This window comes from Syzygium oleosum, unplaced genomic scaffold, assembly GCF_021117445.2.
Source record: "Syzygium oleosum isolate NSW1041296 unplaced genomic scaffold, Sole_v2.1 Sole_v2.13, whole genome shotgun sequence".
Taxonomy (NCBI): domain Eukaryota; kingdom Viridiplantae; phylum Streptophyta; class Magnoliopsida; order Myrtales; family Myrtaceae; genus Syzygium; species Syzygium oleosum.
Window position 1 is genome coordinate 6,000,547 of NW_026607497.1, and position 26,570 is coordinate 6,027,116.

General features: G+C 40.7%; 2 protein-coding genes across 4 annotated transcripts; one reads left to right on the forward strand and one right to left on the reverse strand.

Annotated features, from left to right (window-relative positions):
- Positions 1 to 559: 559 nt before the first annotated feature.
- LOC115675019 (sulfate transporter 1.3-like) lies at positions 560 to 7,037 on the forward strand. Of its 3 annotated transcripts, XM_056317278.1 has the most exons (15): positions 560 to 1,022; positions 1,145 to 1,262; positions 2,986 to 3,345; positions 3,427 to 3,475; positions 3,598 to 3,805; positions 3,951 to 4,125; positions 4,244 to 4,309; positions 4,399 to 4,512; positions 4,653 to 4,769; positions 4,891 to 5,017; positions 5,133 to 5,419; positions 5,514 to 5,704; positions 6,213 to 6,298; positions 6,408 to 6,484; positions 6,603 to 7,037. In XM_056317278.1, the coding sequence occupies exons 2-15, from the start codon at positions 1,254 to 1,256 to the stop codon at positions 6,744 to 6,746; spliced, it is 2,010 nt and encodes a 669-aa protein (XP_056173253.1). In that variant the 5' UTR covers positions 560 to 1,022; positions 1,145 to 1,253; the 3' UTR covers positions 6,747 to 7,037. The 3 variants fall into 3 exon arrangements, with proteins under 3 accessions (XP_056173253.1, XP_030453465.1, XP_056173254.1); XM_030597605.2 differs by lacking the exons at positions 560 to 1,022; positions 1,145 to 1,262 and adding an exon at positions 2,550 to 2,781; XM_056317279.1 differs by lacking the exons at positions 560 to 1,022; positions 1,145 to 1,262 and adding an exon at positions 2,550 to 2,715.
- A 200-nt stretch (positions 7,038 to 7,237) lies between these two features.
- Positions 7,238 to 22,506, reverse strand: LOC115675018 (acetyl-CoA carboxylase 1-like). Its single transcript, XM_030597602.2, has 32 exons — positions 21,955 to 22,506; positions 20,741 to 21,115; positions 20,007 to 20,213; positions 19,761 to 19,922; positions 19,546 to 19,638; positions 19,341 to 19,436; positions 18,972 to 19,145; positions 18,438 to 18,531; positions 18,154 to 18,341; positions 18,020 to 18,070; positions 17,899 to 17,938; positions 16,650 to 16,774; positions 16,453 to 16,569; positions 16,302 to 16,376; positions 16,161 to 16,217; positions 15,969 to 16,073; positions 14,880 to 14,966; positions 14,591 to 14,782; positions 14,329 to 14,517; positions 14,048 to 14,158; positions 13,877 to 13,963; positions 13,270 to 13,446; positions 12,924 to 13,001; positions 12,703 to 12,825; positions 12,303 to 12,572; positions 11,879 to 12,219; positions 11,286 to 11,523; positions 10,847 to 11,199; positions 10,555 to 10,768; positions 9,979 to 10,155; positions 7,724 to 9,877; positions 7,238 to 7,602 (listed from the first exon to the last, which is right to left on the reverse strand). Exons 2-32 carry the CDS (start codon positions 21,113 to 21,115, stop codon positions 7,546 to 7,548), a joined length of 6,807 nt encoding a protein of 2,268 aa, XP_030453462.1. The 5' UTR covers positions 21,955 to 22,506; the 3' UTR covers positions 7,238 to 7,545.
- Positions 22,507 to 26,570: the final 4,064 nt, after the last annotated feature.

Consider the following 26,570-nt stretch of genomic DNA (forward strand, 5'->3'; position numbering starts at 1 on the left):
AAAAACGACACGCGTCTCTGAAACGGACGGCGACCAACCTTGGCAAAAATTATTTTTGGTTAACACGACGAAAATTCTCGACCTCGTATATATGTATAATAAATTTATCCTAAATTAATTTTTTGATCATTAAAAAATTTAAATTGATATATTTATGTTAAATTTACTCCAAATTATTATACTTATAATAAATTTAACCTCCGTTAAATTGAATTAATATAAAAAAAATCTACAAACTCGTGTACACGTGACAACCGGACGGTAAAACCCCAGACTTATATATTACTTGTCGTTTAACTCTGTAATTTGACAGTAAAATTTAACGGATACTAATGAAGGGTAAATTTATCGCAAGTAATATACAAATTTGAGATATTTTGTGATCGTAAAAATTAATTCGAAATAAATTTATCGCAAGTATCGACATATTAAACCAAATATTTCCTCCTGATATATAAAAAAAGCCCTTCAATTCCTGTTTCTTTTCTTCTTTTCCCACGAAATTTTCTTTTTGGGGGTGATTTTCTTCTGTTTAGATATTATCTCCCCCCCTTTGTTTTCTTGTTCTTCTTTTCTTTCGCTTTTCCCGTCTGCTCAAGCCGGTTGCCGAGAGGATGTCGAAGGCCAAATCTTTCTCGGCAACCAAGCAGAAGAGGGAAGAAATCGAGGAAAGAGTGTTTTCCCATTTGGGTTGATCTTTGCACAGCGAGGTTGTCCTAATTAAAGGTACTGCGGAGCGGTTCAGTGAACGTGGACGTTGACGAAGGCTCTTCCTTTGAACCGTCCTCGCCCGCTTTGGGATGATCCCAGTTTCCAGTTTGGGTCAGATCATGTACAGCGGGAGGTTGTGCTAATCAAGGTCTCGTGAGGGACTTCGGTGAACGCGGACGTTTGAGGCTCTCTCCCGTGAATCTTCCTCGTATTCGTGGAGAAGTTCATCGCAGCGCGATGCATCGTCGTCGAGGGAGTGCGGTTGGGAGACCCCTGAAAAGAAAAGAAGGGTAATAAATGGCGGTGGGTTGGTGCCATTTTTTTTCTTCCTTAACAATTATGTGCACAGAGCTATTGAGACGTCCTTTTTTGTTTGTCTAGTGTTTCTTTTCGCCCCAACTTTTCTTCTTCTGAGTCCTACAGTACCAGAGAGATCATCAAGAATTGGGGTTGGAGAAGGAAGGCCTCTGAGTGTGCGTAGGGCCTGACCTGAAATCTTCTTTTCTTTGCCACCCACTATCGACGGTGGTCGTGAGAAGCATATGAAGGAGGTAAGGAATACTTTATTCCCTCGCACGAGAGAGGACATGCACTCACTTTTGTTCAGAAGAACGCTTTCTTTTTCATTTTAACTTCTCCATCTGAAGAAGCAAAAGGACACGACTGTTTTAGATCCGATAGGGATATGTTTGAAAGTTCTTGTGAAAAAGAGGTGGTTCTTGGGATAGAAAAATCTTGAACAGATTCATTTCATGACCGACGCGATGAGGGCCGAGCTCACTACGTTTCGGCGGATTCTACTGTGGTTGTCTTTTTATATATATGTTGTGATGGGCCTAACAAATATGATATTCTCATCTCGGCATAATAGTGGTCGAGTGAAAAAGCTTATTCCCTTTTTTAGTAGTACTTCTTTAGCCTGTGGACAAGAAGTGAGCAGTAGCAAGAACAGGCTGTTTTCTGACAGAATAGGAGTTGAATATTAAAAGTGAGCATAGCTGTGTTAATAGTTAATAATGAGATGAGTGATTTAGTCAACTTTATGGCTTCTGAGATTTCCAAAAGGGAAAGCCAAATTGTTTTTGCAGAGATTCGCGGGCTTGATGCTTCTATGTCCCACATGATCATTGACAGAAAATGCATTGATGAAACACAAGTTATTAACCCTTTTATTGCGAGAGAGAAGAAGATCAATAGACTACAAAAATCTGAGCTTTTCCAACACCAAACAGGCATGGGAAAAAGGGGCCACTTTATCTGGGCCAAAAGTGACGAACTAATGGTTCAATTCAATGGTTCACTCTCATACACAACCTTGCTCTTGGTTCTTGGAAAAGAGTTCTTGCAGTCTCATGGGTCCAAGGACATGAGGAGGCATGAGTTGAACCAATGTTTTTATTCAGGACGCTCTTTCCAAGTGGCTGGTGGGGTTGAAGTGGGAACAAGTTTAGTTCGATGTTTCAAATGGCAAGGTGCAACAAAATCAAAGAAAAAGATAAAACGGGAAGTGACGTGAACAGTGATGGCAATCTGTCAAACTTCTCTAGTGGCCACCTATTATGCCTTTTGAGTCAACACCTTCGAAAAGGACACTTTATGCTAATTCATTCAATTCATTCGAAAAGCCACAAGAGCCATAATGGGAAGATCATCAATTGCCTACCATCAATTTCTGGGGCATAGAATAATCCATGCCTGCTAAATCAATATATCAGAAAACTTTAACTTCCACTCCATGTCTTCTATGAATGTGACTGTGAAGAGATTTAGGTTCATAATATCAGGCGGGCGGTGGATAACTCCTCTCTCTCTCTCTCTCTCTCTCTCTCTCTCTCTCTCTCTCTCTCTCTCTCTCTCTCATATAGGGAAGTTTGACCCGGTTTTGCTCATAACTTATTTAAGCAGAAACTAGCTTCTCAGGCTTCTTACAGATCAATAAGGGCATTCACATTCAGAACATCATCTTCTTACACTTGGGCTATAGTTCTTTATATTAGCTTCAAGGTGCTTCACTTGGTTGAGCTTTGAACTTTAGAGCTTCCACCCTCTTCTAACTGGGTATCCTCTGTTGTAAGTCCGAATTTTGCTCTTCTTACTAATAACAATAACATAGACATGAACTGCTAGCGTTGCTTGATTAAGGAAAAGTGCTGAGACAACAAAGTTAGGATAGTTGTGCAGTTTTTGTTCGTCAGCTTTTGCTATTTGGAAGAGTAATTCAGCATTCAACTCCTTATGAGAATCTCTATCTGTTTTTTTATGTCCTGAAAACAGTCGAATTCATCTCCCATGGCTTCCGTTGGTCCTTTGAGTGATGAGAAGAATGAAGCGAAAGAAATCAATGCTAAAAGACAGTCATCGGTGAACCAACACTCACCAAATGAGCATCACATTCACAAAGTGGGAGTCCCTCCCCGGCAGAAACTCTTCAAGGAATTCGCATCCACTGTCAAAGAAACGTTCTTTGCTGACGACCCTCTACGCCCTTTTAAGGACCAGCCCCAGTCTCGGAAGTTGGTTCTAGGAATTCAGGCCATCTTTCCTATTCTTGAGTGGGGAAGAAGTTACAATCTTAAAAAGTTCAAAGGAGATCTTATCGCCGGACTCACCATTGCAAGTCTCTGCATTCCACAGGTAGATAAAATTTTCGAGTCTTTTTATATAACCGAAAAGTTAAATAGAACATCATTAATGTTTCACTCGATGGAAAAACAGGACATTGGGTATGCAAAGCTTGCGAATTTGGCTCCGCAGTATGGACTTTGTAAGTGAACACTTACCTGTAGGCTATAGACTATAAGCTGCTTGACGCCCTCAATACTAATCCTTTCCTCCTACATTCTTGAGCTGCTGAAAGTGATATCTAGATATCTTGAATGATTTCAGATAGCAGTTTCGTTCCGCCATTAATATATACCTTCATGGGTAGTTCAAGAGATATAGCCATTGGACCAGTTGCCGTGGTGTCTCTTTTGTTGGGAACACTGCTGCAGAATGAGATTGATCCGACGAAAAATCCAGTTGAGTATCGCCGACTTGCCTTCACGGCAACTTTTTTCGCGGGGATAACTCAATTCACCCTTGGTTTCTTCAGGTACAGTTATAGCTAGCTTCTCGGTTCTCAGACAGAGCTCTATCTTTCTACTTTTTCTATTTTCTGCTCATGTAATGGCATCTATGTCATGATATTGGAAGTTTTATGTCATCATTGTCCAAGGGCTAAAGGTTTCTTTCTTTAGGTTGGGTTTCTTGATTGATTTCCTATCCCATGCTGCCATCGTTGGTTTTATGGGTGGAGCTGCCATTACTATTGCACTCCAGCAGCTTAAAGGTTTTCTTGGCATAAAAGATTTTACAAAAAAAACTGATATTATATCGGTTATGCACTCAGTTTGGGGATCAGTCCATCATGGAGTAATCTCTCTCTCTCTCTCTCTCTCTCTCTCTCTCTCTCTCTCTCTCTCTCTCTCTCTCTCTCTAATTCTTTCCTTTCCTAGACTAGATCACTAAAAGGTAAGCTGTTCTTTTTCAGTGGAACTGGCAGACCATAGTAATTGGAGCATCATTTTTGGGTTTTCTTCTGTTTGCCAAGTACATTGTAAGTATATATACCTTCAGTTTCATTCAAGTAATACATGAATGTGTTGTTCAACTCTTTTCTTACTTGGGGATGGGTGTGATAAACAGGGAAAGAAGAACAGGAAATTTTTCTGGGTTCCTGCAATTGCCCCATTGATATCGGTCATCTTGGCCACTTTCTTTGTGTACATAACCCACGCAGAAAAGCACGGCGTTCAAATTGTAAGACCTTTCCACTCCTTGACTCTTGGAGCTTAACTAGCTGATGATCTAATTGATGAAAAATTTAATGCTAATGCTGATGATTGAGAAGTTGGATTGTAGTAACAGAGTTATACTAACATTTTCAGTGAAATATGCAGGTGAAGAACATAGAGAAGGGAATCAATCCCTCATCCGTGAAAGAAATATATTTTAGCGGGGACTATCTTCTGAAAGGTTTCAGGATTGGTATCGTGGCTGGTATGATTGCATTAACGGTAAGGGAATCCTCCCACCTCCTCCTTCTCCTTTGCATGTTTATGTAATTTGTAAGCAGGTCACTGGGATTCTATAGTTTCTAGCTAATAATTTGATCTTTTCTATGGCTCTACAAAACAGGAAGCAATTGCAATTGGAAGAACTTTTGCAGCCATGAAGGACTATCAACTGGATGGGAACAAAGAGATGGTTGCACTAGGAACAATGAATGTTGTCGGGTCAATGACTTCTTGCTATGTTGCAACTGGTAAGAAATTATGTGTCCAACATAGATTTAACACCATCACCCATCACAATTTTCAGTAAGTTGGAAAGATTATCATTCTCCTTGTTTCTAAAAGTAAGCATAAAATTTATTGCAGGTTCCTTCTCCCGCTCAGCAGTGAACTACATGGCAGGGTGCCAAACTGCGGTCTCCAACATCATCATGTCCTTCGTCGTGTTCCTAACATTGGAATTCATCACCCCTCTCTTTAAGTACACGCCGAATGCGATTCTATCATCCATCATTATTTCAGCTGTCATTGGCCTAATTGACTACGACGCAGCAATTCTCATTTGGAAGATTGACAAGCTCGACTTTGTGGCTTGTCTCGGGGCATTCCTTGGAGTAATTTTCGCTTCTGTTGAGATAGGTCTCCTAATTGCGGTAAGAAACAGGAGTTCAGTTTCCTTTATCTGCTATCTTGTGGCCAATCTGTTCTTTGAACTCCACGTATTGTCCCTTCTTTGTATGGCCACAGGTTGCGATATCCTTTGCTAAAATCCTTTTACAAGTGACAAGACCAAGAACAGCAATCCTAGGAAAGATACCTCGAACAGCAGTATACAGAAACATCCAACAGTACCCAGATGCACTGAAGGTTCCTGGCATTTTGATTGTCAGGGTTGATTCTGCTATATACTTCTCCAACTCTAATTACATCAAAGAGAGGTAACCGCGCCATCTGGCTTTTCTTTATCTTCCTGTAACACATTTCTCTTTTTTCTTTCCTTTCATTTAGTTTCTACATGCGAAAAGGCAAGAAGGATCGGGCTTAAGAACACGAGACAATTGTCATCGTGCATTTTTTCTTCCGACCTATTTCATGCTTCGTTCTGTGAAAATAACCTTATCATTACTTTACTTGGACATGACCCACAAGAATTTTAATGTGAGGGAAGAAACTTGTTCATATGTACTGGAAGTAATAGAAGAAAAAATTCCTATCCTAGGCGTCCTAAGAACGAAATTTAAAAGATGCAGAAGTTAATGGATATAATATACAACTCATCATGCCAGGAGTTGAAGAACCTAAATTTTTAGATTTTGCAGAGATGGAGCTCTTGACTGGAATCGACTAATAGCAATTTGACAAATATCATACGAGGGAAACAGTATTTTTAAATTCTAGCGTGACTAGCATAAATTCTTGTTAAGCTTAAACAGTTTTTCTTCTCAGGATATTGAGGTGGTTGAGAGATGAGGAGGAACAACTAAAAGCAGCTTATCTACCGCAAATAAAGTTCTTGCTGGTCGAAATGTCCCGTAAGTGCTCTTCACTGCAATTTCTCAATATCCCTTACTCTACTTAAAGAATCGCATCGTGCCATGTCTATGTGCATCATTTTTTAATATGTTTTTTCCTAAACCCCAGCCGTAACCGACATCGACACCAGTGGCATCCATGCCTTGGAAGAGCTGTATAAGAGTCTTCAAAAGAGAGATATTCAGGTGAACATTTCGGACTTCCCGTACTCATTTCTACATAAAAAATTTCCTCAAAACAAAGTGTTCTGTGAGAGCGGTACGCATGAAGCCTTACCTGGAGCTTATCTTTCTGTTTCTGCAGCTTGTCCTGGCGAATCCTGGACCAGCGGTCATCGACAAGCTCCACTCGTCGGGCTTCGCAAACTTAATCGGCGAGGACAGGATATTCCTCACAGTTGCAGAGGCTGTTTCTTCTTGTTCTCCGAAACTGGTAGAAGAAGCTTGAGGAAAGAGTTTGGTCAAGCATGGGCACTGAAGAAGATGAGAGAAGAGTTCATTTGCTCAGCCTTCAGTTGAGTAGTGGGTTTTTGGGTCCTCATCATATTAGTGGTCAAGTGGATGTCTAGTAGACATCGTCTACCGAAGATGGGTGCATGAAAAGGGCACTTTGTGTTAAGATATTGTCATGGTGTTATCTTTAAGAAAGATATGCACCACTACCTCTCTGTACTATCGACCCAGAAAGATACTAGAGAAAAGAAAGGAAAGGGTAGAAAGATAAAAAACCTTTTTATTATCTACTGTTGTCTTTCACTCACTCGTTGGAACCTCAGCCGTTTATCCTGCAGTGTTCGTAATGTTTGTGATGCGTGACGGACCAAATTAATCATGTACATACTTAACTGTTGTGATCGTGGGTTGCGTATCAAGGTGCACAATACCCATTTCTCGGTTGGAGGACAAATGACCTTAGGTCTTCGAGATAGAGATCATATGTGGGAAAATAAAATTATCACATTTTTTATTGACAACATAATTACAGAAATTGGAAATAATGATATGGTTCAAGCCATGAAGGAAAGACAACCTGCAAAACGAGCCACCTCCTCTCCCTTGACATTGAAAAACCTATTTCAACCCTACATCCTAGATTTACACTTAGCAGACTGGTGGGCACTAGTCCTAGGATCTACATCTCATCCACAATGTGGAGAAGTTATTCATATAGCTGATAACAATCAAAGATTTCACTGAGTTCGCGCGCCAAAATGAGGCGAAAATTTGGTGATGTACAGCAATCATGTTCAACCGAGCACCTTGAGAAGTTCTTGAACCAAACTCGCTCGGCTCGATGACTCCATCTGCATTAAATTGAAAACAAGAATTAGATTGAGCTCTTAGATATGCACATTCACGCTTATTTAACAAAGACATACACATACATCTGCAGAAACCAAAGATCAAGCATGACTTGGGCTTTACCTTGTCTAGAAGGGCAGCGAGACCTTGAGGAAGAGCTTGTAAATCTGACTCTGAGCTACCAATATCTGTCAATTGCTGCAGTACTTTCTGGATCCGCAGTTCTTGTAACTTGTCTTCGTAATTTCTCGTATCATCTTTCCATGAGAAGAATAGTCCATCATCATTCCATGCATCTTCTCTACCTTTTGCCACCTCAGAATTCACAAACCAGCTCTTCATGAAGGCATACGCAGATGTCCTCGAGAGCTGATTGCCCCCTGCATCTTCCACGGTTTTGGTGAATGAGGCTTCGGCAATTCTTCGATGCAATCTTCTGTAGAAGAAGGAGCGAGAGGTTTTCCAGTCGACGACTTCTCTGATGACCCCCTTCGCGGCCATCCTCAATGAAGTATCGTGCAGTTCAGCAAATTTAGTGGCTATCTGTGTGTAGACGGGCAAGAGGCTCTTCTCTCGGGCTTTTATCTTCTGCTGCAGCGAATTGGCCACATCAAGAGCACCAGCCTTTATAGATTCCTCCAGCTTTGTCTTCAGTCCGACCAGATCTACATCCAATCTACCCATGCACTCTAGAAGGTCCTTGGTCTTAAACTTGATCTCTATCATCCCCTCTGGCTCGAGGACATTCCCTTTGGCTGTTCGCTCGGCATACATTTCAATATGGTCTGAATTAATCCGGCTGTCCACAACCACCCATGCCCCGCCACGGAGTTCACCCATCATGGGGATGTAGACAAATACAGGCTGCTTGTATGTTCTAAGGTTCTCGACTATTGTTGACCCGGCTTGCAGGATCCCTTCGAAAAGGTCTCTCTGCCCGCCCGAGAAACCTCTCCAGTTAGCCAGGATGAAAAGAGGAAGTTCTTCTTTGTTGAAATCTAAAATTGCTTGAGCTGTCTTGGTGGCGGAATCCGGGAACCATACTTGTCCAGCCTGCGGGACCACTCTCTCATGGGAATCAAGCTGACCTGGGTCCGCAGGAATGACTTGCATTACTGTTTGGGTCTCGACTGCTACAATTCCCACAGGGATGCCTCCCAGCTTAGCTCGTCCTGTTACCACTGTCCTTGCCCAGCCTTCAAGAGTCTCAATGAAGCTATCCTTGTCAAAAATACCACCAACCCAATTTCCATTACTATCCAAGACACCACGAATGGCAGCGCGAGGATCACATGAGTTTTCTGCAACGTACTCAACAGGCCTTTCGGGGGAATCCAAGGGTTTGCAGATTGGAAGTGGACCACCAACATGAGGAGGAACAAAACTTAACCACTTCAAGATGGATGAAACCCCTTCAAGGTCATCTGAAACGGTCAGATGAACCACTCCATTAGTTGCCATAATTTTCGGACCTCCAAGTTGCATGTGGGAACTGTAAACCTCGCGGCCAAGAAGTTTGTTAAGGGCAGAGAAACCTGTTAAAATTATTGGTTGATCAAGCCTCTGTATGCAACGCATCCCGAGCCTAGCAAGATAAGCACCTATACCAACAGTTCTGCCAGTCACATACGTAAGGGTAAAAATCTCCTTGTATGCCCTAGAATAAGCACCAGCAATGGCCCCACTTCCTGACAAGTTTTCTACTCCTAATCCATCCTCCTTCCCGACAATGGTATCTATGACCCATCTAGTTTCTCCTTTAGCCAGCTTTAGCTCATGTGCTATCACAGATGATCCCATCTCAGCATAGTCATCAGGTGTCAAATATACGTACTGGAAACCGCGCTCAGGATTCGATTCATCGGACCAACCGACTCTGAATCGAGCTTTCACTTCCTCCGCTACCCCTAGACGTGCACCGGAGTTTGCTGCCAAATAAATCAGAGGTAATTTCTTTGCACATGCAAGATCAGTGACTGCATGGAAAAATGCATCTTCTTTTTGGCCGAAAGATCCTGCTTTAAAGGTTACATCGTTTGAGACAACTAGAACTGTTCTCCCAGAAGGGAACTCGGGAGTAGTCATTTCCATGCACCAACCTATCATCCCGACATCATTACTCCCAGGCTCGCGCTCTACAGGGACAAGAGGGGTTCCCCAGCTGTCACTCTTATCAGCAAATTTCAGCTCGGTTACTTTGAGAAGCATCTTATTCTTGATGTTGTCGTCATCCGGAGAATGGGATGCCCAAGCCATCTCCAGAGCTGTCTGAAATGCCTGCAAAATAATTTTATTCAACCAAGTTAACTCAAGCTACTTCAAATTAAGCAAAGCTCTGTCATCAATCGGAATTATAGAAAAGTACAAGGAATACTCACAAGTGGAAAATCATAGCAGTAAGTAGTGTTGCTCGTCCTGGCTGAGAGACGTTTTCGCTCAAGAGCTCCCAAGGGCTTGTAGGGTGCATTTACTGGAACTCCATGTAGAGGGCCCCACACAGAGATTGAATGATAGACCACTTTGCGGGTGCTGGAATCCTCGAGTTCACGGTAAATCTGATGATGCAGAAAATACAAGTAGTGTCAAAGATCCCATCTCTAAGTTTAGGAGCCCAAGTAACAAGGCCAAGGTAAATATGATGACAACTTAGAAGTCTATCCTCAGGAAGATAGCCAAATGAACAGACAAACTGAAAATATTAAAGCACAGAAACTCCAAAGAGTGGTCTTTGCTAAATTTATCTGACCATATAATCACCATTACCTTGAGTTTACTTCGATTTAAATTAGAAAGAGATGGAAACACTACCACAGTAATTCTGGAGTACTATTCAAATTCAGGAAAAAATTTACGCAGTCAATATAATTTGTGCACATCAGGCTTCCTCTTTTACCTTTTGTAAAACAAAATAAGAAGTTAAACTTACATGCTCCCAAAAAAGAAGTTACACTTACATGAGTAGTGCATGTGTGTCCAGTTACATTGGTTACCACAAATCTCCAAGCACCGTTTGCCTGTCCAGAAGATGCAATCCACAGCTTCACTTCCCACTCACTAACACCTAGCCGATGCATTCTTACCCCGACAGATGCATGAATTTCCCGTGCCAGCCCTTCCAGGATCTGTGCAACGGCAGCTTCTTCTTGCTTGGCATCTACTTCCACTCTCCTGCCAGTGGCTCAGTCTAAGACTCACACAGGCATTCAAAGGAACATAAAAGAGCAGAGTAAAATCAGAGACAATTACTTGGCATAAGGCACGAGGTCATTCACTTGTTGCTCTTGTATAACATAAAGGTACATATGAGCATGATCATATTTGCCAGTAGCATTATGGGCATTTAGTTCCAGCTCTTCCATGGCAACCACTAAGGACCTGAAGATGCTCCTTGAAGTGTAGGACACAGCTAGTTGAGAACCTGATGATCCCAAATCGAGGCCCTGGTATGACGCGAAACCACCAGTTGTTGTGGGTTGCCTGACCAGAGTTCTGAGGAACATTCTCTGGATTGGAAGGGGCTTGTCTTTAACAGTGTATAGATGCCACTGACGGTCCCTGGAGGGCTTATACCTGATATTCTCATAGCCTTTAAGCTTGTCCTGTATTTTATTATGGACCATAGGATCAGTTGCATCAATTTATAGTTTCAAAGAAATAAAATAGGATTGAGGATGAGAAGATATACCAATTCAAGGTATATGGAGAGAGGAGGCTCTAGATGGCGTAATAGAGGCTCTTCCTCATAGTAGCACTTCTCAGCTGACCAATGGAAGGAGTGCCTCATAGGAGCTCTCCCTTCATCCCTCTGTATGATACAGCTGATTACTCCTACGCCAGAAGTTCGTAGACTGGAACTTAATTCTTGCTCTTTAAGTATCTTGGCTAATTTGTTGATCCTTTCTTGAGCCTGATCTTCATCGCCACTGGAGTAATACATGACACAAATAACAATTGAGATTTGCTTGGTAGTAACTGGACTTCAGGTTCTATTTGCCACAGAATTGAGCAAGCAATCCTAACGCAAGGGTTATTGATTACATCATACTATGCAATTTCCAACAATAAGAAATATTGGGTTGAGTAAACCACAAACAGATCTCCTTTATTCTGCTTTCCTGAGACACATTTCTCACTAATCTGCACTGGCAGCTGATCTTCAAGTATCAAGAAACATGAGTGGCTGCTAATTGATAAAATCTTGCAGTAAGATTTTTTTAATGTCTGGTGCATTCCAGTAACAAAATCCAGTTCTAATTAGAGGCGCAAAATGCACAGTACCTGTCCTGAAGTAGACTCATCTGATTGTTAATTCCAGCTAAAGCTATGTGCATCATATTACCAAAACACTTCGGTTCTGACAAGCCATTTGGAACTGCTTCATCAACATTGTGAGTAGTTTCCCTCAGGGCTGCATTGACGATTGCCGGCAAAAACTGAAGAGACTTAATGATGACCATGGCTCCCCATCTCCTTTCACTATGTTTCTCAACCAATGGCTTGTCAAACGTTTTATCTTCAGAATTGTTCTTTCTTTCTATGTGCTCTTCCAAGAATTCCCATGAAGCAATGAGACCAGATCTGTGCCACTGCATTCTTACACTCCCCTTTACAAGATAGGGCTGGCAGAGATACATAAGATTGGATGAGCAAAGCACATCAAAATAACTAAATAAACAGAAAAAGGTAGGTCTAGATCATCTACCTGATATAGCCTACGAACATAAGTCTCCACAACCCGCCTTTGAAGAGTGTGATCGCTATGGTCAAACAGGCCAACGAGGGCATCTTCAACTGCCAGAGGAGTACTCACCAAATCCTCCATGCGTTCATTGATGGCACTTTTCCTCTTTGGGGTGTCCATGCTTTCACCATCTTCAGTAAACATCTCTAGTTCGGAGAGACTTCTAGCAATACTGGAACGGAGTTCGCTCAGTTTAGTTTGTTCCAGCAGTTGACTCGCCTTAAGTGCTAACTGAAACAATGAATTGTGCATGATAAATTGACACATTCTTAGAGGAGAAAGAACCTGGAAGTAATCCAAGAATCGACAAACAATCGAACTAACGCACTTAAGCTAGAACAACTGAAGTGCCATGCCTAACCTCAGAGTAATTAGTATGGTTTAAAACCGAAAAGCGAATGAGTTTATCTCTGTATGCAGCAGGATTAGGGTAAACCAGCTGCTCCATGAGACGCAATATGAGCTTATTTTTACTTTTTATACCCTGCATTGCGGTAAGCACACATCAGCACCTGATCAAGCCAAAGATAATAAAAAAGGAATACAATGCACAGAAAGCAATCAAAGATAGACAATGATGACCTGATGAGAAAGGACTATGTCCACAACTTTCAATAGATCCTTCTTATATTGAAGCCGAAGCCGTTCAATCACATCAGCCTGCAAAAAAATTTGTCTCGGGTTTTGACTGGAATTGATTATGATAAAAAAAGGTACGAAGCAGGTTGAAATGCTTTCAATCAGTTATCAGATGATCAGATCCAATACAAAAACTCTATAGAGATCAAAATGGTCTGACCATGGCATATCTCAACATACAAATCCAGCAAGTAAGTTAAAGCAATTTACCCTTGAACCTATGATCTCAAAGCAATGTCAAGCTAGGATATGAAACCCAAAATCTTTGTTGTTGATTAAGAGAACTGACCTGAATGTTGTCACTGAATAGTTCTTCAACTGAGAGATACTCTTCAAAAAGAGATTGAACAATTACCCGGGCATGACTTTCCCTTCCTCCCTCATAAGACTTCACAAGGCTCATTAATGGCTCAATCAGTCTTTCCTGGGACGCCTTCTCTTTTTCAGGACAGGTGGATATATGGGCCTGATTTAAAAAGAAAAAAGAAACAAGAACTTATATGACAATGGTAATGCACTACAAGATTGAAACTGTTAGAAAGTCCAACCCAAAAGCTTAAGCTATTAGGTGGAGAGAGACCACATGAATATAAAGAGCATTTAGAACCCGTTGTCAATCGATGTGGGATAATTCTTCAACACCCCCACTCACGTGCAAGTCGGATTACGAGGAGCACGTGAAATTTTGACATCGCACATTCACATGGAATTTTTACCACGCACATTCGCGAAAGGGATAGCATTGGCTCTGATACCATGTTAGAAAGTCCAACCCAAAAGCTTAAGCTATTAGGTGGAGAGAGAACACATGAATATAAAGAGCATTTAGAACCCGTTGTCAATCGATGTGGGATAATTCTTCAACAGAAACAAAGTAGGTATGGTGAGGAACTTACCTCGAGAATGCCTTTGAGCAACTTTGCCGGGAAGTCCACAATCTGAGAGCTTGAAATTCTTTCAAACTCCTTAAATTTGGATTCCAACTAACAAGGCAAAAGAAAGTAAATAAATTGAGTTCAAGATTCAACTAGTAAGAATGAAGTCATACTCCACCAAAAATCTTATACCTCATTTCTGAGATCTTTCGGAAGGCGAGTTGCCAGAACGGACAAGCACTCTTGCCATTGAAGGAAAGGGAGCTCCGGGCTATCGAGACAAGCAAGCAAATTTTGCACTACCTGAGATAGATAATAGGCTTTTAGTTGGAGAAAGACACTTCATTCATCATGGAAATGATTCTCGCAATCTTAGCTAACAAAGCCAGACTCTCTGCAGATGGGATAGGGAAAGATGGATCATCAATGGAGAAACTAATCCACAACCTCGAGTAAGAGGAGTGACTGCTTACTTCATCAATGTTGTGCTCATAACCTGCGAGAATCATGCGGGCAGCATTTAAACTTGCAGCACATCTCTGATGAACCTTTCCAGAAACTGCAGTGGGAGGGCCCAGGACAGGGAAACTGCCATGAAAAGGTTCTGCCTTCCTTACGGCAGAAGGATCGTCTAAATCCAACCTTGCTATAAGCTCACCAGCCTACAGTAAAGTAACATATTAAGTTCAATAGTAAACAGGACACTACCCACTAGTTTCCAGCATTCTGATGTACCTGCATAGCTTGACCTTCAGACATTTCAAATTGTATGACTCCGGAAGCAGGTGAAAGAAGGGGCATGCACATCTTCATAACCTCAACTTCAGCATATGGTGTGTCCGCATCTATATGACTGCCATCAGAAATCAAAAACCTAAGCAGCTTGCATGGAGTCTCTGCCACTAACTTCGAAGGATCATGATCGTTCTAAAATACCAGATGCAAAAATCAGTCAATGAGCTCGAAAGAATATCTAGTTTGGCAAAAAGATCACAAAAAGGACAAAAGAAAGAGTCTCCTTAACCTGAAGCAAGCAGGTTCTTCCATCAATCAGGAGACGAGTTCCAGCTGCCTCTTCTTCAGCATATATGACATGACTGTTCCCATCCAGCTGTACATAATTGAACAATCAACTTCTTACTAGAACGATGAAAAAAAATACAATCTTTCGAAATAGACGATTACTCAGGTGCAATGCATGAAGATAGTCAAAATGAAAATTGGCCATACACCAGAAACAAGATAACTCCTGCTATTACAGTTGGTGGCCTTATCGGTAGTTTGTTTATAGCGTAAAAGGGAAAAGGAAAACCAAATAACAGTAAAAGGGCACGAATAAAGCAAATGAGTGAATTTGTCTAGGGCAACTAAATGTGCTAATTATGCAGTAGCTTTACCTCTGAGTACCATCATACTAACATTTGCAACCTAAAAAATGGCATGTGCTTTGACCCAAAAAAAAAAAAAAATTGCATGTGCTGGCTTTTGTCCAACAAGTAACAAGAACTGTCACTAGAAACATAATAAGACTTCATCATTCACTTGGAATTAGAAGCAGAGCCAAACGCTCTCCTTCCACAAGAGGTACTCTTCTGCTTGTAGCTGTCTCTTTTTCATCACAGCTTAGATTAAAATTTCCCAGGCTCTTCATGGACAATAATACTAGGAGCAGGCGTAATTACAAAATCTGGGGGTAAAAGGACCTCTGAAGTACAAATGTTGATTTAAAAAATAGTTTAGAGATTGATCTAGTTTTCAGAATACTGAGTAGTGGAGTTTTCTAAGAACAAAAGTCTTTTTTCTGCCAAGGAATGATTAAGAACCCTGACCACACATGATACGAACAGAAAGTGCAATAGTAGCACACCAGTCCCCCACACAGATAGAAATGATTAAGTCAATTACAAGCCACAAGGCTTCCTCATCTGATCTAGGATGTCTTAAAGCATCTCTAATGTGATAACTAATATGAAGATCTTAGAATGGCACATAGATTCTTCATTTCCATCAGCTGAAACATCTCTACCCCAACTATCCAAGACACCAACAGATACCACTATAAGCTGGCTATACCGCGAAACAACATGGACATGTCATGTAAATTCATGCTTGCCTGCATCAATAGACCTCCATCACGTAAAGTATGTATTTCTGCCTCGATCTCAGACTCATTCATCTTGAACCTATAGCTTCCAGGTCCGCCTCTGACCATGTCAATCTGTGAGAGTTCAGACAATTGATTATACTTGGCTCCAAGACAGCATAAGCAGAAAGTGACCTAGCTTGATGATTATCAGTTGCATACCGTATATTTGCTTCCTTCAATGTTCAATGACACTTGAGAGTTGACAAGTGATATGTGCTGGAAAAAAAAAAATCAATTGACTTAATCATTACTGGCAACTCAGATGGAATCTTAATCATCATTGTGGTCATCTTTAAGTACCTTGGGAGGAATTTGCCCTTTCTCAAGATAACCAACATAATCTGACACGACAGCTGTACTGGTTGTAGATGCTTTCTGAAGTGAAAAAGATGTAAATGATGCATTCAAAAGATTCTCGGAAACTGAAGAGATGTTTAATATTTTCACTTACATACAGCGCTCCTCCAACCACAGAGAGATACCAGGGAGGTCTTTCAGCCCTAACCCGCATAGCAATTCTACTATCCAACCAACCTGTGTGGATTTTATTATCTCTGTAATCTAAAGCCTGCAAAACATCATAGCCTTTAAACTAAAACCGCACGCATAAAAATAGAGTTCGAAAAAGAAAGCCTGGACAAGACATACATGAAGAAGATCAATTGTATAGTCAACATTAGTACGGATTTCACCCCTAATTTGAATTTCTTTCAGCCCAAGAACCATATTAGCAATTGCTAGAGCTCTGGATTCCCCAAATGCAAAGACGTGTCCTGAAGCAAGAGTAAAACATTCAGAAGTTGACATTTTTCAGAATAAAAAAATGTCAAGATATGCAGACACATCTTTCAAACAACTGAAATACACACTGAAGCATTCACTTAACGAGGAAAAATAGGTTGATCCCTTGATGAAATCCCTTTATCAGTGAAAACTATAATGAAATTACATACTCTCCTGTTTGTATTGTTCCATATAGCACAAAACGTATCAAGGGAAGTAGTATAAAAAAATTACATTCAGAAGTTGACATTTTTCAGAATAAAAAAATGTCAAGATATGCAGACACATCTTTCAAACAACTGAAATACACACTGAAGCATTCACTTAACGAGGAAAAATAGGTTGATCCCTTGATGAAATCCCTTTATCAGTGAAAACTATAATGAAATTACATACTCTCCTGTTTGTATTGTTCCATATAGCACAAAACGTATCAAGGGAAGTAGTATATGAGAACTTACACCATCAAGGTATAGGACCACATGGGATGCATTGGTTGTTTAGCAAAGTAATTTGTATGTCATTAGCCAGGACTACTACAGCCAAGAAGTCCTGGTGGGAAAATGCAATAGGGATTGAGACAACATATGTCAGATGTTATACGTATTTATCTCGCTAATATAGGTCCAACTTAGTCTCTCAGATCCATAGGCATCGCAATCCAATGCATGTTAGCTTGATGTGGTAGCTAATTCCCTTTGTCTTTCCTGCATACTTCTCACGATCTATCAAGCACAGTAACTTCGCAGGCTAACAAACCACACATCAACTTTTAAGTTGTCAGGCATGATTCACTATCATAGCATAGACCAGCAGCAGCCAAAACAAAGTGATGCTGTGAGATGAAAGCCCATACTCCCCCGTTAACTGTAATGTACCACTTAATATGCACTCTCTACATTCACATGTACCCCATTAAAACAGTTTCGGTCCAGTTGTAAAACAGATCAATAGCGGTTAGCAACTCAGCAATTACAAAGAAGCATAGTAGCTTGGCAGAACAACAAAATCAAAGCACAGACATCATAACCTCCAACCAAACAAAGTACTTAAAACAACAAATACAAATTTTTTTAGCTAAATCATATGGGATTATATTGTCATTAGGACTTACCGAATTGGGAATCTGAAAATTCGTGAATGCCTCCTCCAGACTGCAACAATAAATTTACAATTATAAACAGATGAGCATTTCAAAGCAATCTTTACTTGATAAACTTGCACAAATAATTTACCTTGACAGAGAAGTAAGCCCACACATTTGGCTTGCTTTTGAAACTTAGTTCCTGTACATAGCCAACTAGTAAGTACTGTCATGTTGACTGGAATCATCTTAAGCATTTAGAATTTCTTGGAACCGGTTGCTAACCTGTACTTTCCCGCTGGTAGGCTTGAACCCGTCATCAGGATCCTCACTAGTGACACGGACTGCTACACAATGACCTTTCGGTCTCGTAGACTCTGCTTTGTCAAAATCAAAGGGAGTAGCAACAACTGAAGTTCTTCTCCAAGCATCATAACCTCCTCCATGCCCCATTCCATAAAACCGCCTTATTTCTAACCAAACGAAGCAAAAAGAAGACGACGGATAAGATTGACAATTAATACAAGAAACAAACTTGGACATATATAACGTCAGGTAACATCATATACCAGGAATCTGCCACAGAGGAATCCCCATCCCAACAGCAACTTGGGCAGCTGGCAGATTTATTTCAGCAATCCATTCGGTGACAGGATGCTCAACCTATAGCAGAAGTAATCCATCCAACAGTTCAGTGAAAGAGAAATACACATCACACTTATTACATTATATCAACCCCAGAGAAAATTGATTAGAGAAGATAAGAATGGGTGATCACATTTCAACCTGCCCAAGACCAAAAGTGTGTTCCTTTGTTTTGTTTTGGCCAACCCCTTTTGTGTGAGACTTTAATAAGCCAAAGATTTACGTAAGCATATCTTTCACTCGTTTCACCAAACCTACTGAAGAATGCTTCCTTCATGTATATCAAGATATTTTCCAAAACTGAAAAGCTACTCAATGCACCAGAATAGCACCAGAGTATAAATATAAATTTTAACTAGAAATTCCAGCTGTGTAGAGCTATATGTAATTCTACAGAGCTTGGATACCCAGTTAGAATGAAGTAGGACAAGCTAGATATTAGAGCACTTATTGAGTACCTGTAACCTAGGATTGAGCTCCAAAAAGTAGTATTCCCCAGTCTCCATACTATACAGGTACTCCACTGTTGCTGCACCAACATAATTAACACTTTTAGCTAACCTTCTAGCTGCCTGCTCCAGCTTTTTGACCGTTTCTACAGGAGCAACAGTGATTGGGCCCTCCTCAATAATCTATTCCGAACAAAGCACCATGTCAAGGATGAGATTGGGAACTTCCAAAAATTTTAGTCTCCAGAATCACATGAAGTGAGGTGGGAATATTGTACTGCTGTGTTGGCATGCATGTTCAAGAGCCTCTCTTCATATGCATGACACATACAGGTACACAGTCGACATAGTGGATATATCATCTACCAAGTAATTTACCTTTTGGTGCCGTCTTTGAACACTGCAATCACGGCTATGAAGAGCTGCAACATTCCCATGCTGATCACAGAGCAACTGGACCTCTAAATGTCGGCTCTGCTCATAAAAACAATGTTTAAGTCAGGACCTCAGGATATTGGAGGAATAGGGGGACTTTACTATTAAGAGGAAATTCAGCTAGGTTCAGAAACTCTAGGCTTCTGACCTGTGAAGCAACTTTCATTATGAATATGGGCGAGCCTGGAACTTCACCCTGGACTTGTTTGAACAATGCCCTCACTTCATCATCATTATGAACCTAGAGGCGAATTACAGAACATTAATTTTAATATGCTTGCTACCTTAAGTTCTCGTGGTTGATAAAAAAACATACTATAGTCAGCTCCAAGGGTACATGGGAAAATGGCATGTCGAGCGTACCTTTCTAATTCCTTTACCACCACCCCCCCACGATGCCTTAATCATTGCAGGGTAACCCACAACTTGACAACTAGCAATTGCCTCATCGGTCGTGTATACACAAGCTTCCCTATATATTTCATCCGGGATTGATACCAGGCAGCCATCGGGAGACATTTTCACCTGAAACATGTGAACTCAGAATTTAGGAACCAAGACAATGGGAGAATGAACAAATTGTAAAGAAATTTGAAAGAATTTACTTACATTAGAACCACTCCATGGAAGAGTAGGTACATCAGCTGCTTGAGCAATCAGAGAAGAACCAATTTTATCTCCTAATGCTGCCATAGATATGGCTGGAGGTCCAAGGAAAACAATTCCCTTTGCATTTAATGCATCTGGCAGCTCAGGATTCTCTGATGCATGGCCCCAACCAGGCCAAACAGCATCCACATGGGTTATCTCTGCCATCTGCAAAGTTCATGCAGATGCATATGATCAGACGTCCACAGGAATTTCTGGCGTCACTTCAAGAACTGTTGTTTTAGAAATTGAACGATTTTGGATTATCACTTAATCTTGTTAGGTGGAGGTGCTTTCCTTCTAGTATCGAGGCACTATATTTTGAAGACTTACATGATAACTGAGCTCCGGGAGGGCGAGAAGTAAGAAAAGAAATGTCTTAGATAAAAATTTCCAGATGAATTGGAGAATGTAATACTTACTAGTACCCAGGGCAATGAGTTTCAACACACCAAGCCCTTAACCATATAGTTTTATAGCTCTCGATGGTCTTAAGCTTTCCCAATTATCTCAAGGAACATATTCTTCTCATGGCTAGACCACAATAGAAATAGAGAGCGATTGCACTCAAACAAAAATGCAATGTTTGGCAAAGCGTACCCATGCAATTAACCTAGTATATCTTACCATACAATTCCAAATCGATTAAGAGGAAGGGGATCAATCAAACATTACTAGGGCGTCTCTGTACACACCTCCACAATGAGCTGAACATTGGCATAGTTATTGTTGTTAGTCCCACCGGCAACTTCCACAAACTGGTCAGCAATTCTGATATGTTCTGCATTAATTCTCATGTCCTCTGGGGTCGCCATAGCCACCAACAGGATGGCCTTCTCAGTTCCAAATGTTTCATAAGCCCATGTTCGGACACTACGGATGAACTTGACCGCCGCCATTCCATTGTTAGCAATTAAAATACTATGAATTGGTCTCTCGCCTCCCAGGGCTTTGCAGAACTCATCCACTGCAGAGATTGCAGCAGGGCTCCTAACAGAAAGTACACCATTTGTGAACCCATTTACACGTCCAAGACCAGTCAGCGATGGTTTCCTTTGTGCTTCTGACATCTGCATGGCCAGAAAACCAAAAGGAGTGCATAATGATTTAAGCAAATGAAGTTGGTTCATCCACCTTGATCATATTAAGATAGGATAACCCAAAGCAACAAAAGAATACATGGAACTTTACATAAAACAATCGACTTTCAAAATTGAACTGTACTGCCATGCAAAATTCATACTCGCTTGACGATAATTTAACCTACACTCAGTGCAAAAGTATGCCATCCCGTTAAACCAAAACAAAGTTCTCTGTTTATTATCAGATTCACTAAATCACTAGAGAGAGTCATTTGGCTGCATATCTATCAACAGGCATTAGAGACTCCTCGAAAGAATTAAGAACTCTTTATCACTGAGTTTTAACATCCACATAACAATCAAGAAACACAGAGCTAAATTCAGGATTGCACAGGTCCTCAACCACTCAAAGAAATCAATTTTCAACTCAAAGCCACCAGACCAAAAGTAAACAGCACATTCCTCATACACGGGACTGCACCGACCTCAATTACTAATAAAAGGCCTCCACATAGGGAGGGATGCCCATAAACAGCATAATGGGTGGCCAAACAGCAGAATGATTAACAAACTCCCGAGCCGTCACAAAATCCATACTTTGCTAAAAAATTCAATAATGAGATTCCACTGTAAAGCAGTAACATTCTCCACAATTCAGAGCTACTCCGGATTTACTCCAGCAACCAACCCAGTTAAGTCAGCTGGGGGGAGTAAAACCAACTCCCACTTAGACAATCAGAGAAATAAAAAGTAATCACACAACAAACAACCCCAAAACACAAAAATAAAGAAAACGAGAAAACGAAGTCAGAGCTCTTCTCACGGACCTTGAATGGAGGAACAGAAGCTGAGATCACGCCGCTTCAACAGGCTGTGCCCACGTCGAGCATCACTTCGACTGGATCAACGAGCCGAGAGAATCAAGAATCGACTGAACCCAGGATCAATTCACGATCAAGAACCCAATGGGTCGGCCTATACTCGTTCGTTTAGCTCCCTTCTCAATAAAAGAGAACCGGGAAGAGAGAGAAGAGAAGCCGCAGAGGGAGGAAGGTGGTAGGTCTGAGTTAGAGCGAATTGGGAGGTACTGCAATTCCCGGAAGGGATTTAAACGAGAGCGAGCACGCGGTACCTGCCACTTCATCCCTCTTCCTCCTACTGGTAAAACTTATTTCTTTTTTGTTATTTTCTTGATGATGGTAGTAGTTAGCAGCTACCCAGAAAACCTCACCTCTCACCTCCTCCCTCTACATCTTCTCTCTCTCTCTCCAGAATCCCGATACTCGCCATTGATGGGCATTGAAATCGATGGGTGAGTGAGTCACCCTCAAAAAAATCATTTTCCCCTCGCTTTCTCCTCTTAAATCACACAACCGCAAACAACCCCTCCTCCCTCTCCCAAACCCCAAATGGGGACCCGCATACTTCTCCTGCATGAAACCCAACCCGCTCACCTTAAAAAACGAAAACGTTAAAGAAAGAACAAGGGCACCCACGTCTTTGTTTTCTCGGAGGGTGTCGTTTTGTGTTGGCGTGTGTTGAGTCTTGGACTGTGAGTTGGGTAGCGAGTGGTCGACCAACCGCTCCCCCCCGCCTCCTCTCCCCCTCGCCCCCTCCCTTGCGTGACCGAGCTTCGCAAGAATTTTCAACCCATTATTTTATTCTGCAAGAAAAGGTCTTCCTTGTAATCAAGATTCGTTTTTTTTATTCGTCTTTTTCTCGATTTCGCTTTCTCCAATGGTTAGAAGGGAAGAGGGACGGGGTCAATGTGATGTGCAGGATGGAGGGATCCATGAACGAGGGGGACAGAGAGATAAAGGCGTGTAGGTGAGAAGGGCAATCGCTGATTGAATGTGCAAATGGGGTTGGGAAGATGGTTGGAGGTAGGTAGGTCTAATCCACGCCATGCTTGCTCCCCCATGATCCCATCTCACGGTCATCGCCCCTCTGCCCCTCCCCCTTTCATTTAATGTTTTTTTTTCCATGGCTGCAATTTGAAGTTCGGTTCAGCCCACATCACATGTCACATCCCTCAATTCGTAGGTGATGCTTACTACCCATCTGAATACGTTGCGTTAATTTGATGTCCTCGAGTCGCTTAGGATAAGTTCTTGCATGTTTTGGGTCACCTCGATATTAGACTTGGTTTATGAATTCGGCGGCTCCGGCTATGGCGGCAGATTAGATGATTCTCGTCCCGTCACGCCTGGCAATCTCGTTTTTTTTCATCTCCACCCCTATGTAGGGATGCGGCGCCCCCACATTTGCCCCGAGAAGAGAGAACAGAATTGACCTTGTATATATTGAAGGGCATGGTTTATAGATATTGATAATAACAATAAGTTTGAATTCTCGACATGTTTTAACATGCAGGGGAAATTGTTTAATTGGTCCTAAATCTATTGTACGGATGTTACTTCAATCCTAAACTTTTAAGTTTTGTAAATTTAGTCCTGAATATTTACGCATAGTTCCAATGAAGTTCTTTCGATTAATTTTTGCCAGAAATTACTAACGTAGTAGTGTACCACGTAGGACGGTTGACAATAATTGGACCACCACGTCACCGGAAGGACTGCATTGCAATTTCGCACAAAGGTTTAGGACTAAATTGACAAAACTTAAAAAGTTTAGGATTAAAGTGACATCCATACAATATGTTTAAGACTAATCGAGTAATTTTTCTTAATATACATAAAATACCATAAACTTTCATCAAACCTAAAATTTTGATATGCACTTTCCACGTAATTGCAAATTAGTAAGGTTGGATAGTTTCCAATATGTTTGATAATGAATAAAATGGTGTACACTTGTGTGACGCTAAAAAAGTGATTATTCAAAAGTTCTCTTTTTACATTTCCAAAAGCACGTCCAACATAACTTAACAGGTGGTCCGAAGCCATTCATCAAAGCAATCCAAGCATAAAGAACCATTTTTTTTTGCATTCTAACATATTCGAAATTATTTCTGTGCCATCTCTCATGTTTTACATGTTCAAAACATATCTCTCCTCATTCGACTTTACAAGCATTCCAAATGCATTCTTTTAACAAACACCATATGCTTTATGTGCTCGTTATAATAACACCTAACTTCCACACATTCAACCTTCTTCATGTGATTTCTGTCCCTGAAATTCTCATTAACCATCTAATATATAATTCATACACGCAAAAGAACATAGTCACCCGAAAGTACTTCATTTTCAGAGGAGCTCTTTCGATTGCATGGTTGTAAAAATTCATTTTCCCTCTTATTATCATGAGCTACAGCCGCTCTAGGGGGTTGGACTTTGACAATTATGCATGTATCGCGGGCTCGATATGTCTAAAATGGTTGTCTTTTTTTATCTCTCTTTTTTCGAGTTTTAATCCCACCAACCTAATAAAAAGGAAAAAAAAGAACAAAGATAAGCTGTATAGTGTCGCTACAAAAGCCAAAAAGAATAGTAGGTTGGATGTTGCATATACTATCCATTTCTAGATGCACCCACTACAAGATAAACACACCGCAAATACAAGTGGTCGGCCCAAGATTTTTTCTCTGAACAAAGGGTGTTGCCCTAAATGGGATAATTGTCTAAAAAGCCCTAAACTTATTATATGGCGGTCAATTCAGTCTTACACCTTTCAATCATGCTAATTTAGTCATAAACCTTTTAATGATTTGCCAATATTGTCATTTTGGTTAATTTTGCTGGAAATTGCTGACGTGGATGCTAGTGGCACGGCCGGTACTGACGTGGATCATTTTTGTAAATTCCTTTTTGAATTTTCTTAATAATTTATTATATTATATTCTACTCCGCCTGTGCAGCTCCCCCGTTCGTCGAATTCCACGTATCATTCCTAAGCCAGCTTGCACATAAGAGAGGTTGTTAAAATATCTCACATCGCTTGTGTACAGGGTTCATGTGCTGTTTACATGCACGTAATCTATCTTCACCTATCGGTTTAAGTTTTTAGGTTGAACATTTTAAAAAAATCCGTGATGGAGTTGAAAACGCATAATGCATGGAAAATAAATCTGAGTATAAACGTATAATTCAATAAGGGCAGATAACTCCATAGCATCCATTCTTCTGATTTATATTTTGACTGCTTGAGCTGTCCTCGACATTCTTCGATTGCATGAAACCCATTCATCGGCTCACTTGCGTCTAAAGCATCGATAAGTTCCTTAATTTTCTAAAGACATCCTAAATTTGATTGCTAGCTAGTATTTATGGACGAACGATAAAGGTTAACCTTGATATTGAGTTCTCACATATGCAATATCTCAAATAACTATAAAGATATAAACATCTCAACTAATTTTGTAAAGTAAATAAAAGTCATGTCTAACTGGATTGTGATAAAACATTAAAAGCTTGTGTAACAAAAAGGAAAACAAGAAAATATATAGGCCATTGTCAATACAAAGAATATTTCTATAAACTCAATGTTCTATGGGTAACATGAATAATTAGAGATAGTTATGTAATCGAATTCATCTAAGTGACACATGCGTAAAAAAAAAAAGTTTTTACACTGGCAATGGACGTAATAATAAAACGAAAATTACATATTCGAGAAATCAAGAGGCTGAGGCTGGTCCACTTTAACTTTGGTGTAGCTCGGCCCAGCCCAAGATTCTGCAAGTAGGAGGCCACGAGGCCTTATATAAAGTCAAAGATTTGTTAGTTGAGTGACTGAATGCCTTGCCTAGACTCTCTTTTAGGTCCCTTCTCTATCTTTCTTTGTCGATTATTTTCCTTAATTCTGGTTATGAAGTCACATATTCATTATAGGCTAGAAAAATAGTGGGGAATGAAAAATTGGAGAGGTGATTGGAATTTTCCCAAATTGAGATTTCGGGACATTTTGAATGCCAAGCCAATAGGAAATTCACTTTACTCCGTCTATTTTCTAACTTCAACTACTTGAACTTAGCTAGCACCGCGGCTTGATTCATGTCAACCAACTTCATCAAATAGCATGGTCCCTACTCAGAATCTAATTCAAGTACCATATACTTACTCAAATAGCCTAGAGTGTAAATTGGGGCTTTTAGTTAGTGACTTGACAATGTGTGTGCACGCGCGCGAGATAGAGTGAGTGATAGATGTTATCTAATGTTAGTTCCTCACCCTTGACTAATCCTAGCCCCCTAGAAAATGGATTCTTGAAACTCTTATTCAACATTTTCACTCATGTCTGGCCAAAAAATAACAAAAAAACAAAAAGAGAGAAACAAAACCTCATCGGTTGTCAGTGGTTGCATCTTTTATTGTGTCTACTTGTAAAGCCCAGAACATTCAGAACCCAGTCATTGGTTGTTGGGTTACCTTAGATTGGGCTGGGAAGTCCTGTAAAGCTCAAACTATTCATAGCCCACATATTCTGCCTTGACTGCGGAAAGTTGATGAAATTATTCCTTCTTTTTTTTCCTAATCCAAAG